Source organism: Limanda limanda, chromosome 16 (assembly GCF_963576545.1).
Source record: "Limanda limanda chromosome 16, fLimLim1.1, whole genome shotgun sequence".
Classification (NCBI taxonomy): Eukaryota; Metazoa; Chordata; class Actinopteri; order Pleuronectiformes; family Pleuronectidae; genus Limanda; species Limanda limanda.
The window spans coordinates 9,296,281-9,311,561 of NC_083651.1; the positions used below are offsets into that span (position 1 = coordinate 9,296,281).

General features: G+C 38.4%; 1 protein-coding gene across 1 annotated transcript; it reads right to left on the reverse strand.

The window, feature by feature from the left end:
• Positions 1-645: 645 nt before the first annotated feature.
• Positions 646-7,103, reverse strand: eaf2 (ELL associated factor 2). The gene is made up of 6 exons (XM_061087997.1): positions 6,935-7,103; positions 5,824-5,918; positions 4,643-4,779; positions 4,075-4,253; positions 3,681-3,893; positions 646-2,721 (listed from the first exon to the last, which is right to left on the reverse strand). The coding sequence occupies exons 1-6, from the start codon at positions 7,035-7,037 to the stop codon at positions 2,678-2,680; spliced, it is 771 nt and encodes a 256-aa protein (XP_060943980.1). The 5' UTR covers positions 7,038-7,103; the 3' UTR covers positions 646-2,677.
• Positions 7,104-15,281: the final 8,178 nt, after the last annotated feature.

Here is a 15,281-nt window from a genome sequence, read left to right on the forward strand (position 1 = left end):
AGATTACCTCAACAAATGAACAGCTAGAATGCCAAAGGTCTGCAATGCTGTAATTGCTGCAAATGGAGCATTCTTTAACGAAAGCAAAGTTTGAAGAACAAAATTAATATTTCAAATAAAAATCATTATTCCCATCCTTGTCAATGTCTTGCCTATATTTTCTATTCATTTTGCAACTCATTTGATATAATAAAATTGTGAGTTTTCATGGAAAACACAAAATTGTCTGGGTGACCCCAAACTTTTGAACGGTAGTGTATATATATAGAATTTGAAAATGTACAACTTTACCACCACAGGAGGTATGGGGTAGAACCAACACACCAAGATTTGTGCTGGATGCAGTTAGCGTTGTTTGACATTACATAAATAATCACAGAAAATATTTAGAGTTCAACATTGTACATTGACATGAGCAAAATAAAAAATAAATAAATCTCTTAGTTATTATGCCAGAGGTAGAGAGAGATTTTATTTGTGGGTCTAAATCCCAGAGAATTTGCTTCTGCAATATTGAAGAACAGTTGTAAAAAACCTGTGGTTAAACATGCCAGCATGAAGCTACAGATGTTAAATGACAGTTCAACTTTACATATGATGGACATTAACTAAGGAGATCTGAAATAATCAAACACAAACATCAAAAACAATTAAAATCTTTATTCTTCTACAAAGAAATGACTCATTGTTTAGAAATGATGCTCAGAGGTGACCCCCTCCTCTCCATAAGGCTAAACCCACTGTATTATTGACTCCACAGACTCAAAAGACGTTGTCAATTCAATCTGAAGCCAGAGATATGCTGCAACATAAACAGCAGCATCCTGTTTGCTGAGACGGCTCATGGGGCAAAACAAGGCGTTACACGTTGAAATTGGAAAAAGGCTAAACAAAAAGGCACATGAAGTTCTCTTAAGACTCGAATCGCGGTTCTGTATCAAAGCATTTGGGTTGTTTGTCAGTATAGTTCACACCAACTTGCACTTCCAATTGCTTGGCTATTAAAATATATATAAAATATGTTAAGCAATTCACCATTGGTCGAGTATAATTTGAAATATAAATAATTAGATTCAAGTATTGCAGGTTTAAAGCTACAAAGCATGACCCTGACTGAGTCAAATGAGCACTAGTGCACTACATAAGAATGAATCAGACTCACTTCTATACTGAGATATGAAGAAACAAGGTTTTCGAGATGTCTTAATCCTTAAAGCTGCAGTGATCCAAACTTGTATATAAATATTGAATTAATTGACAAATAGAATGCAAGAAAGTTCTCCTGGGTTTATGAAGCTACACATACTCATCAGCCTTTCAGCTAAAGCTCAGCAGAGCATTCAACCATTGTTCAGCACATTGTTTTGGTTTTCTGAGCAACAATCTCCGCTCTTATCAAGCTTGTTTCCAGGATTTAAAGAGCAGCTGATCGATCAGATAAATGTTTGTGGGGTGGACCAAAACAGAGCTGAGCGGGGAGTGAATATTCTATGCAATAAGGTGACAATCAATCAATGTTATGTTTCAGGGTGCATATCTCCACCAAGGGCCCTACTCCTGTTTGCAACCACATTTGAATCCACAAGCTCGCCCTTGCTTTTTCATCAAGACCCATGACTGGTTCCCTGGGAAATCTATCTCAAAATGTAATAGCAAGTATCCCGACTCATGCCAATGGGTAATGGGTTCTTTCTTGGCCATTTCCAATCCTTTCAACAAGATGTGTGGAAATAAATTCAGCAGTTTTTGTGTAATCCTGTTGAAAAATAAACAAAGAAACCATCATTGGTGAAAACATAACATTTGTTTGCCATTTGATTGTCTGTCAGCAGGATTATTCAAAAACCACAGACCTGATTTCCTTGAAATTTTGTGGAGGGGTTGGGTATGACCAAAGGAAGATCCCATTACATTTTGTTGGGCCTTCCATTATCTTACATGCAAGATAGGGCATTAACCTTAGTGAAAGAATGAATTCTCAGGGTCTTTCTATTTAAATTAATGCAACTTTAGATGAAAAGATTTTGTTGTTTTGCAGCGGGGTTTCGGTAATTCAAAGCAAAAGGCTCTAAAGCTAACTATAATAACTGTATAAGGCAACAGCTAAGATATGTCTGTGTCATATCAGTGTGGCTCATCCGAAAAGAAAAGATTTCTTCCACAACTAATACACCAGACATTCTTCAAATTAAGCACAAGCTTAATATCTGTCCCAGGCACAAAAACAGTTCCAAATATGAATAAGCGGAGATACAGAAGCTCCAGCGGGGGTTTAAGGCAACTGATTAATGGTCAGAAACCTCCATCTACATAAAATGAATATTTTCTGTCTCTGATATGCTTTAAACACACACCTTCATCCAATGAGATTAAACAGTATGCATAGTCTACTGCTTCTATTGCACCAACCACATCACATCACTCTGAACTAAGGCATCTCTGACATACTGCAGCATACAAAACTAACAGATAACGAAGCAAGAAATAAGACTTGAAGTTTGTTGGCAGAGAAGCAACAAATTACACAGTGTTTGCCAGCAGAGTTGTGGATAAGTAGCGAAGACGGGCTCACAGACGCTTAAGGAATCAATGACAGAAACAGGTCCCTGCCTGGTTTCTTTACTCGTCACTGAAAATCCTCCTGATGTCCACAGGTCGGCAGACATGTTCACGGCGTTCAATCGCTCTCACTACCTGATTCACTGAGCTGGAGGTCATTCTCTGCAACACAAGGAGACGTAGAATATACAATTAGTTTTAGAGAGCATTTACGTGCATTAACAAAACCAGAGAATCATTGGAGGTTTCTACCTCAACTTTAATTTAAGACTTTACAATAACATAATGAATATAATTCAAGACAACAGATATGAAGGAATATAAGAGTACCAGAATTACTTAAATTCCTCCATAATTGAATATAAGGTGAAATGCCAGCAGAGAAAAATTCATAATTCGCAAAATACATGCATGACAGTAATTATCCATATTCCTCCCACGGCACACACAGGGATACCTTTGGGGCGTTATTAGACAATATGTTAAATTAAAGCACACAGACTTTACAAACTATGCATGCAAAACATTTGCATGGGACAGAAGTGGCAATAAATTAATAAAATGATTAAGACCCAAATAATGTATTGAAGACCATATACACAATATTTTAATATATTAAAAGACTGTAAGACCCCTGCTATAATTTTTTAGGTTAATTTTCCGGTTTGGTTCTTTTTAGGACTCCTGTAATTTTAGGGGAAACAGCAGTGAGGGAGTGCAATTTCTTTTTACCAACAATCCCAGATTTCTACAGTGCATCCTCCTTTGTACTGTAAACAGAAACAAGTCCAGCCTCTTGCATGCTGTACCCTGGGGCCAGCCCACGTCTCAATGTTCCGGAAATGTTCTTGTTGATGTGAAAACATCTGGTGCACAAAAGCTCTTGCCGTTTTCTTCATATGTGAAAAGCAAGCGCTCAAAAATTTCCAAAATCTGAATTGTTTCATTAGTGTCTGAAATTGAGTTGCAGCCACAATCATAGTTGTTCTGTCACTATTTAACTCCTGACTTTTGTCAGAGAAGAAACTGGCTGCGATCTTATTCTTTTGAAATAAAATTAAATAAAACAGCACGAGGATAAAAGGTGATTAGCTCGCATTTATACTCTGAGGGCTACTCACTGAGTGTGCTCATGAGTCCGCCACTCTCCTGGGGGCGACTGCTGGTGTTGATGATCGGCATGCTGTGGTTGGCCGGCGCTGGGGGCGCTGAAGAAGTCCGTTCGTCTTCTGAGTCACTGCTGCTGGAGCTGCCGTCGCTGGAAGACGAGTTGGAGTCTGAGGAGCTGTCGCCGCTGCTCAGCTGGTCCATGACCTGTGCCTCTGCCATCAGTTCTGCACACAGTGACAAAAGCACAAAGTAAGACGAAGTCATTATGGAATAGAAAGGACATCAAATAAAAACCAAGCGGTCAAACAGGATTCTGCCTAATTCTCCCTGATACAAATGTGATAAAACCCTAAATTAAGTAAATTAATATCCAGTACAATTACACAAATTTTGGCAAAGTGTCACCTCTCTCAATGTCGTCCATGGGAGACGCCGGGGACGTCTTCTCTTTAGGAGGAGAACTCTTGGAGCTGGCTGAGGTTTTGTTACTGCTGTTGTCTTTGTTGTTGTTGCCCTTCATCTGCTGGCTCAGGCGGCTGGTCTGTTGCTCCAGGCGAGAATGAATCTTGCTACTGCCCTCAGCCCTGAGAACAAGCAGTGCAAACAATCATTGCACGTTTCTAACAAAAAACTATGAGGAAACAAATACCTGCAAACAAAATTGTGAAGCAGAGCATGTTTCCATCTACCCCAGTCATGTGAATACAACGGAGAGGGCATTATAGGATTACATGAAGTAATCCAGCATCAGTAAATCTCATTCATCAGGGTATTTTATTGCTGCCAGGTTTTGCTTTTTACCCTCAGTCGAACTTAAAATCTTTTGTGTTTGGCTTTCACACTGAAAGAGGTGAATAGAAACATGTCAACAGACATGAACATACAGTCGGTATGGTTTTGTTAAAGAAGTAAAAGACTTAAAGAGAGAAACAGTATTACCAGAATTTGTCAGTAGATTTTCTTTACTACCCACCTGGTTTTCTTCACAGCTATGTTGCTGCTGAGTTTCTCCAGTCTGTATTCTCCTGTGTCATGGTTCACGATGAGGATGCACTCCTTCATGTACGGCCTCTTGGAGCCCTTGAAGACTGTCACTGGAGCACTTGAACCCTAACAAACACATACAGGCAGGATGAAGTTCTGATTTTCATGTGTCTGAATCTCCTTTCACTCACAAACCTCTGACCACACAGCAAAATTAAAGTCAAAACTAAAGCGTTTAGTCTCATTGTTTTTTTTTAACTATGAAATCACAGCTAGTCTTTTATAATTTACTACTATTGGTCTATTGTCGCTTTGCTTTTCAGGGAGCAGACCTTTGTTTGACTTTCCAAAAACCTATCTGTTTTAACTACTAATTATTTTTAATTAGCTATATATCTGAGAATAATTGTTCAATAGTTGATTGATTTTTCACTTATTTTTTATATTTTTGGCCCCTTTCTAAACACACTTCAACACCATATAATACATATGTAAACACAAGAACATATACTCCTGAAGTCCAAGTCCAGCTGATTCAAATTTCTTAACTTGGTCTATCAAACACTCAAATACCTAAATATGTCCAGTTAATAGTCAGAAAAACTAGGAACTAGCAAATACTCATTCAAGCGTTTCAACACATTTTCTTGACAATCTGTGAGTCATTTTAGCTCTGACATACTGCTTGGTTTCTGTTTGCCTGAGGAAATATTGAAAAAAATACCAAAGTGAAGGTCAACAGGGGCCTAACAAACATTTTTGGGGATCCATCAGGACGTTAAACCTCGGGCTGGAGAAAACAATACCAATAATTATTGTAGCATAATCACTAGCGATATAACAAATGCACAATAAATATCAATATATTATATTGCATATGCATTGTATAAACACAGTGAGGAGACAATTTGTAAAATGCTTTGCTGTTTGTCAAGAGATTGTCATTTTCCGCCCACAAAGAAAGTATAAAGACTAGCACCAGCAGTTTTGAAACGTAAAAAGAAATAATGATATGACATTTATTGAGTTAATCATTGCTAAATTGATGTCAACCCTTTTTTTTGCTCTTTACATAATGTTTGGCCGTGTTGCCCAGCACAAGGTAATCCTGCCATGGCAAACGTTAACACATTACTAGTATGGAAAACCTCATCTTCATCACCCTCTCACCTCTAAATTGGGTAAAGTAATAGTGACTTGCTCTCCTTTGCCCACTTCAAGTTCCCCTTCACACGCTGTGTCAATGGAGGCTGGTTTGAAATCATCTGTGGGAGGAAAACATATAAAGGAATCATCATGTTTAACACATTTTTAAATATACACTATGGTGAGAGCTCAAGGCACTGCAATTAATGAAACGCATGCAAATAGAAAAACATGTGCAATTAACAACTTCATCAATGTGACGACACATGTGCTGCAAAAAATACAAATAATCTAAATAATCTTACACTTTGCACATTCCAGTCTGTGGTCTTTACTTACAACATATTGCACAATCCCTCCCAAGGTGCTTATAGTACTTTACACTTAATATTCGTTTCCTATACTATACAACCTTTCACAAACACACCACAGCAAATTCCATGTACGTGTAAACCTGCTTGGCAATAAAATCTGATTCTGGAACACAGACACACGCTGCAAATTACGAAAAAGGAAGTGTTTCTAGGGAACCCCAAAAAGTGCTGAACCAGGCAGTAGTTCAATGCTTTGTGAAGTTCTATCACCACTGACCGGACATCAATAACTTCACAAAGCATTGAACTACAGCCTGGTTCAGCACTCTTTTGGGTCCCCTGGAAACATTTCTGTTTTCCCCTGTTGTATTTGCATATTGTTGGGACACTCGGCCACTGGCCACTGTAGTAGACACACTATATGCTCAACGTTACCCACTGTAATGTAGTATTTATATATGTGAATATTCATATTATATTATATTTATACATTTGTGAACACAGCAGCTGTTGGTGTGGGTGCTGCAGCTACACAGCGGAGCCCAGCAGATGGCAGCAGAGTACAAATCAACGCAATGCTAATATTAGCAAACAGTCGAATCAGCTGGTTTATCGATACTTTAAACATCTGAGATTTAACTGATTAACTAACGAACACGATGAAAACCACAAAGAAGTGTTAGCTCAGTAAAAAGTTAAGCTAACAGGTGGTTATATCAGGACTGTCGACGCGGCTAAACAGCTACCTTTCGGACTTTAGAGCTAACTAGCATGCTACCGCTAGCCTCTCCAGACATAAAGTGATGGGAAGCAGCACTCACAGCGGACCGTGTGGAAGCCGCTCTTCGGGTGCTTCTCGAACGTCTCCCCCAGTTTCAGGACGTGTTCCTGGTTGTCGAAGTTGGAGTACGCGGTCCCGTTCATTCTGACGCTTTCACCAGCGTCCACGCTTCTCTGCTGTTTTATCCGATGTACGACCACGGCCCTGAACGCCTCACTGCTGCCACGAAACCCCACCTCCCTCTGCTTATGATTGGTCAAACTTCCTGATTACCCCCCCCTCCCCTGACTGATTTGTTTAGCGCCTGTCAATCACGACTTTGTAATGACAGGGGTAAATGACACTTGGTTTCTTGGTACTTTTTTAAACAGCACTTGTGTTCTTCTACTTCTACAACATAGTATTTTAATGCCATTATAAACTACAAAATAAAAATGCATATGAATATATTTAGCATATAGGTATAGAACTACAAAAGTATGATTTTAAAATAAATCTTAGTACCTGTAATTGATTGGATTGGTTGTTTTTTAATGCCTTTATCCTTGTTTATGCATAAACTAATGAAAAATAATCATATACATCTTATTACTATGATATATGCTTAATTGTGTTTGCATCACTGCAGTTTATTAGGGCCCGAGCACTGACAGTCACTGACAGGTAAGGCCCTATTGTAAGGATTATTATTATTATTCAGACAATGAATTGGCTTTTTGAGGGCTTTAACATGCTCAAATTCTTACCAAAATTTGCAGAAAATTAGAAAGTGGTGAAAATGTACGTATTCTGGAGGAATTTTCAATGGGCGACCCCCGGAACGTGTTCACATTGACCGATCTTCACAAAAATCGATACACAGGTGTATCATGACCAGACAAACAAAAAAGTCTGGAGGTGCAATGGGAAATACGCAACAGGAAGCCTGCTATTTTGCATTTAGTGGCCATTTTGGCCATATTCCACATTTTTACTTTGAGGTACTTGTACCAGGGCTTTCATCAGATCAACTTCAAATTGAGATGAGTGTCATCACAACAAGATGGAGATACAAAGTTATCAAAAGATTGATTTTTCGACACACTGTGTGACCGTAGCATGGCGTCAGAGTTTGATTACATGCCATTAAAACACGATGTTCTGTAATGCGGACATACATGGACCATGATCCTTTGATGCTGAGCCGTAAACAAACAACTCCACTCCTGCAGTGCACCACTCCACCTTGCAACGCTTTAAAATGCATGTGCTCGGGCCCGCCCAGTGGATACTTGGATACTTCAAAGTACTGTAAAAACACTTTGCTCAATAAGTTCAGAGAGACTGATATGCATGTGTTCAGGAGCTCTCTGACTACATACATTCTGAATAGCAAACATTTTTACTGGAAAGATTTGGAGATTTTTCAAAGTAAAGTCCAACATTTTCACTGTGGAATAGATAATTTCAGGATTTTCACTGTAGAAAATAGATAATTTCAGGATACTTCAAAGTACTGTAAAAACACTTTGCTCTCTGACTACCTACATACTGAATATCAAACATTTGTACTGGATAGATTTGGGAATTTTAATTGTTTATTGCATTTTAACTATATAATTAAACCCCTTACATTGCAACATTGTACAAAATAACCTATATAAATATGTGTGGTTTAGTTCAGTAATATACAGTATTATATACAGCGAAAGTCCTCATTATAAGTGGTTTAACCATACAGGTTAACTACATAGCACATAGCTACATACCATTCAATGAGCTCAATGTAAACGTAATTATTAAGATCTTAAAAGTAGGTTTTGGTGAAGTGTCCTTCCCATTCTCCATCCCCTCAGGGCCTGAGATAGACGGTGGAGAGCAAGCCATAGTTCATAATGTACTTCAGTATTGAACATTTCATTCAAATTTAAAAATAATATAAAAATCAGATTTCTGAATGCTAATGCAGCCTTGGCTACAATGACTATTTTATTACTGTTTTACCAATTCATGTTATTGAGTTCATGTTTAGCCTACTTATCCTAAAGTAAAACATCAATTGAAATACAGCATGAATTGTTGCACAATAATACGTTGTGTTTAAATAGAAGTTGATATTCACGAGATATATAATATGCATTTTCTAACACTGTGCACTTGTCTACTCAGCTCCAGATAATAATTACTAAAAGAAATCTAAAGATATTCTATTCCATCCAGAACATGATTCAGTTTGGCATCAAACTCAAAGTATGAAGAAGCTCATCTTCCTCTTGAGTTCATTATAAATGCAACAAGTCCTTTATATGTAAAAACTAGGGTAGTGTGTATTTTTTTTGTTTTACATTAAAATGTTCTTGCAAAATAATATATAGCATAATTTCTGTTCTTGACCATGTTTTCAAAGGTAAAACCGGAAAGTACTAATTTGCCTTAGTGTCACATTTTCCTTCTGAAAAAATGATACATTTTAATGGGTCTTTATTTTGATGGAGACTTACTGATCTGTCTTATGCATGATCTTTGATATTATGCTCATGTGTGTTAACCTTACAAATCTGAACGTGCTTAGACCCAAAGCTTCAACGGATGAAAACGAAATGACTTTTCATTTAACATTACATATATTAGAATCTCAAGCTGCTGCCTCCAACACTCAAAAATACTTTATGCACTAAATTAGCAGCAGCAGTGGGTGGAGTTGTGAAACTGCAGTAATTACTGAATTAGCTGGAAAAGCTCTGAAAACCCACTGAGGGTCCTGAAGATCTGGCAATCAGAGACTAATGAACTGCTGCAGTAACACTCACTGACGACCCATTCAACCTCACACAGGCTGCAGGGGCTCGGAGCTCCATGAGCCGCGAGGCAGCGACAATAATCTCTTTTCCTTTCTTTAAACTGATAATGATTCCTAAGCCTTAAATTCCTGCCCTGTCCAGACTTCACCATTGACCATATGCTCCGCTGCCTTCAAACATTAAAGGATCAACATCTGAGACAAGTGGAATGTCGAGATTATAGAGGCGTATAATCACCGGTTTCACAACACAGTCCTGCTGCCTCCTGTCTGCTCACAACATTTGAGGTGGTGATGCAAGGGCAGGGGTCATGTAAGGGAGAAAAGCAGTTTGGGAAATACAAGTAAAAAGAAAAGGACGTGGAAGAGTGTTGAAAGGAGAGTGGGGCTCTTTAACCTTTGACCTTAAGCTTGTGGGGTAAAAGTTTATGAGCTGCAAGAAAATTGAGTTTAAGAAGTTAGGGATGATCTCAGTAGGTGATAGTAGAGGTTAATAAACACAAATTATTATAGATAGCCCATAGATAACTAGAATGAATAGAATTACTTTTTATTTGGATCTGAAGTTGCACTGAATCATAAAATATCTCTCCCCTAAATCTGTGAATTGTTCTCAGGGAAATCAACCAAAATGTTCAAAAGCGCTCCATCTCACATTGTTAAAGGAAGTGACAAATTCCCGGTTCTGTTCCGGATCTACACCAAAATGTAAAAAGCTCTTCCCTGGAACGTGTCACACCCCTGCACAAAAATTTCATGCAAATTGAAGCAGTAGTTTTTTGGGAAATCCTGCGAATAATCAAACACAAATATAAACATAATCTCCGTGGTGGAGGGAATGATCATTTATTCACGTGCAAGTGCCATGTTTGAAAAACAACCAAGATGGATTGCAACAAGGACGATCATCCTGTTTCACTGTGTCTACATCCCACGTGAGGAGAAGCCAGCCGGGGTCTGTTTCCATGGACGGAGGTAAACACTGGCTGCACTCTGGTGATATCAGTTGCTGTGAAGGGGGGGGGGGGGGGGTTGCCCTTGGATCGTGGGAGGCAAGGTTTACTGTTTCCAAGCAACTATCCACACATTCACAATACTGCGGCCCAGGCACAATAGAGAGTTCCCGGGTTGTGAGTGAGCAGCAGCGGTGACGGAGGCGACAGCCCCGGTCTGAGGGGGGGAGAATAATTTAATCTGCCAGGTTGTAGACTGTAAACTGTGTAGTATTCATATGGCTATAGTGACCTGCTATAAGGAATATGCAGTATCAGAACATTTTGGATAATGTTTGTAATGATAATTTTCTTGTATTTTCACTTTAACGTTACAACATTAAGGGATTTTTCTACATTTTTGTTGAATTTTTAGGGGGAAATTACTCACGGCTTCCTTTAAGAATAAACTCTTTCAAAAAGTTGTAATTTGTTAGCTTGTTTTATGAAATTTTCTTTTTTTTTTTACATATTATTTATAATATCAACTTTATTTTCCTGCTGTCTTTTCTTCTATTAATTGATTTGATATTAGTCTCTTAGTCAGAACTTTTTCATTAATTTTTACATCCTTTATTTTTTCAAACCCCTGTAAAGCACTTTGAATTGCAATGAATGTGTGCTATAGAAATCAAATTTGAATAGATTAAATAGATTAAGGGAGTGTTAACATGATTTGCATTATATATTGTAAAGTATTATTGGTATCTGTATCCCAAAGCTCCAAAATGTTTGTCATGTGGCCTGCTAATCCGGATTCATACAGTATATCCAATGTACTACACTACAGTTAAAGATTATGGTTGTACTTTTGGGCTCTTTGTTATATTTTGTACACTTTTTGTACACTATGACACTGTTTTGGTATTAATGATAAAATGTCTATTTAGAGTAGATGTTTTTTTTAGTGCTAGAGGAAGAGAGTCAGCTGTCAGAGCACAGACACGTGATGTTCAGATTGATTCATGACGAGTGATGGAGAGTGAACATAAGCACCGTGATCTGACCTCTCTGTCTGTGGAGTCGTGGGGGAGGGTTGGTGGGTGAGGAGGGGGACGTAGCGTGACCTCAGCCAGCTTTATTTAGCTGGACCAATCAGGAGCAGAGTGAGAGCCTCAGACTGGGATACGGCTGGTGGTGTCTTCACTTACTGTCGGAAATATCATCTTCACCGTGTGAATGTCATGAGAAAGAACCACTAAAGGCTGAAAATGCATTCATTCCACCAAACACCTGCAGTGTCCAGTATGTATATGTTCCCTTCTATATAGACCTCACCACCAAACCTGACCATCATCCAACATTAGACTCATACAACATGAATGGTGTAATTTATGGGCCTGAACATTTTGCTTTTATGACCAATAATGTCCTATTAGGTTATGCTGCTATGCATTTAAAAGCAAATCCTTTATGATCTTGAGTTGTGAGTTGGTAGAAAAGCAGTAAAGATTTTAAAACTGTCGTTGGCTGTCACTGATGATGATGTTGTTGATTAGGAAGATGGTTGGACTGAGGATTGTGGTTGTGTTGCTATTAATGAATATGTTGATGTCCCATCAATGTCTCCCTCGCTGTTAAGCTTTCCACTTATCGTACTGCTTTGAAACATAAATCATTTTCTCTTGCCTGCTGTCCGTCCTATATGTGTAAGGTGACATTCAGTTTCCCTAAGTATCTGTTATTGTATCATATTGTACCGGATTGCATCGTATCGCATTGTACTGTATCATACGTATCATAGCGTGCCGCATCGGGTCATGCTGTATCGTACCGTATCGTAATGTATCATGTATCACATTGTAACGTATCATATTGTATGTGTTTTTGTTGGCTTTTTGTTTTTGTGGCTAGGTTCATGTATTTTTTACAACACATTAATTTGGTTTTTCTGGAATATCGCTCTCTTTGACCTCTCCTTTGCCAATTCTTTCTTTCTGTCTGTCTGTCTGTCTGTCTTTCTTTCTTTCTTTCTTTCTTTCTTTCTTTCTTTCTTTCTTTCTTTCTTTCTTTCTTTCTTTCTTTCTTTCTTTCCTTCCTTTTCCTTTTCCTTCCTTCTTTCACTCTGCTGCCTTAAAATTGTCCGGCTAGAGGTTGAAGGAATAAAACCCAGCCCTCTTCAGTTGATCCAAACATAACACCGCAAGGGGTGGTTTTTTTACGAGCAGGACTTGAACGCATCGCAGTTTCCAAGGAGAAACCCGCACATGAAGGAGGTCGGTGTGTGCGTGAAGTAAATAAAAAACCTCTCATATTAACACGGAGTCCCAATGATCGGTCAGTGCGTGATTTCATGGCGCTGCCGTCCCCGCCCAGCGCGCCCGGGTCCCGGGTCCATCAGCCCGAGGAACGTGGATCCACCGAGTCTCTTGTGATGTGATGTGACGTGAAGGAGCCCTGGAAATAACAGAGTGAGTAACCTGCAAAATGACACCTTGTGTATATCTATTCCTTTGATGCAAAATGCAGATGATTGACTGATGCATGATTGATACCTTGTGGTTTTACGCGTAAATCAATGATGCGGTTCACCTGAAGCTTTGTGGTGATTTGTGGATTGTTTTTCCTCTACTGGGATTTTACACTCACTTTCATGAGCTTAGTGTGTCCCCCTAAATCACCATGCAAGGCCACTTTCTATTCACTGTGATTGACATATTTATATTTCGTGGTTATCCTCCTGCAACCTGTCACAGTTTGACTGCATGTGCCTGAAAAGAAGCAGGGAATTTGAGTGGAGCTGGAAATATCTGACTAATTTATTTATATAATTTTTTTTATAGGACTGGTATCAAATATTAAATAGACTATATTGCAAGACAGAAAATGCTCAACACAAATAAGGGGAACCCAACGTGGCATCTTTTTAAATTGGTCATGTCAAATTTCGTTTAGATTGATTCTTTCATTATTCTGTTTTAAAATTAAATGATGTTGAAATGCTGATATTGTTTTTGTAAACCTATGTTTTTGAAGCTCAGTAAATAAACTTTCAGTTTTTAATCCGACAGGGATTTGAAAGTCCCCGTCGAAAATAGAAGTTTGGACATTTTCAGTTCCATCCCTTTTCTCATGAGAGATGAAATATCTGGAACAGTTACACAAATGAGCTCAATGTTGTCCTAAATGACCATATAGTTTAATGTTAGTTTTTTAAATAAAAATAAACTGGCTGTCTTAGTAGGAGCTGTAAATATCATTAGTTGTTTAATATAAAAATATAAGAGAACCTAAAGTGGCATCTTTGCCTTTTAGTGAGATATATTGGCCATAGACGATAAAATATTGATCGATATTTTTCCTCTATTATTAGTTTTTAAATAATTAAAATAATGAATATTGCCTACATTTATTTTCTTAAACATTGTTTTCGTAGCTCAGGAAATAAACTTTCAGTGTCAACTTTTAAGCCAACAGGGACAAGAGGATATTTCAAGTTCTGAGAAAAAGAAACATTTCCATTCTTCAAATACAGTGACTGGAACAGCTACTGAGAGGAAATTATGGTGGGATTATCCTGTTCACCTCAATTTTTATTTACAAGGATAAGAAATGGGGGGGAAACACATTTTTTAATCATATAATTATGTGAATTCAAATTAGAAAGGATCTTTATTGTTCTGTCTCACTCCCACACACTGAAGATCTTAATGTCATTACCTGAAGCAAAGCAGGGAAACAGCTGCCAGACTGAACTCTCCTCGCCTTTGGGAATTGTCCCTGATGACTGATCGGTGTCAGACAGTCCTGTAGACGAACTCTCACTGAGCACTACAACTGGTTTTTATTATCATGTTCAGCAACCACTCATAGTTGAACGATTTGAGGGGGTTTGAGCTGGTACAAATGATTTAATCCCAAGATAATAGAGTTTATGCGCATGCAGCTTTTGTCTTTATTTTCTGTTCTCAATGTGTGATGACATTTAGTAAATGACATACCGAGGCAGTGCTGTTGTTCCTTGGGGAGCCCCTTCAGGTCCTTGGATCCTCCCAGGAGTCATTTAGTGGAACATTTTGGGGATGACTGGTTGTCAGGAAGCAGGTGCATCCAAGCCTTGACTGGAAACGCCCCCGGGGCTGATGGGAAAGCTGGCTGACTTCCAGGCTGCAATCAGATAATGTTAATGAATCCAGCAAAACTCTTATTTGCACAAGCAGCAGTTCCCTCCGTTTTGGTATAGGGATGGAAAATGCTGTATAATGGAGCTCATACATAGTTGATCAAATGATGACTGACTGGTCACGTGACTGGAAAAGCGTTTGAATTGAGCAGTGAATGGAGGCTCAGGACACGGATTAGTGCACCATGAAACATGTAACTGCTTCGCTTGCATAATGCTTGACATGTGAGATTTGAAGCAGAAACAACGGGCTCATTAACAGGAATCAAATTCTTCATTCATTTGGTTTTGCTGGTACTAATTGGTAGTGACTTGAATTTTCTTCTCCATCATTTATGGATTAATTGATCCAATTAAGGCCTTTTTCTACTGTCCCTGAAGTAAATTAATATAACCAATATTCTCTTTCACTGAAGTCTTGCACTTTGTATTTTAGTTTGAACTACCTGGGTGTTCATATTAGCTAAATCTATTTGTGTTTCGGATTACAATC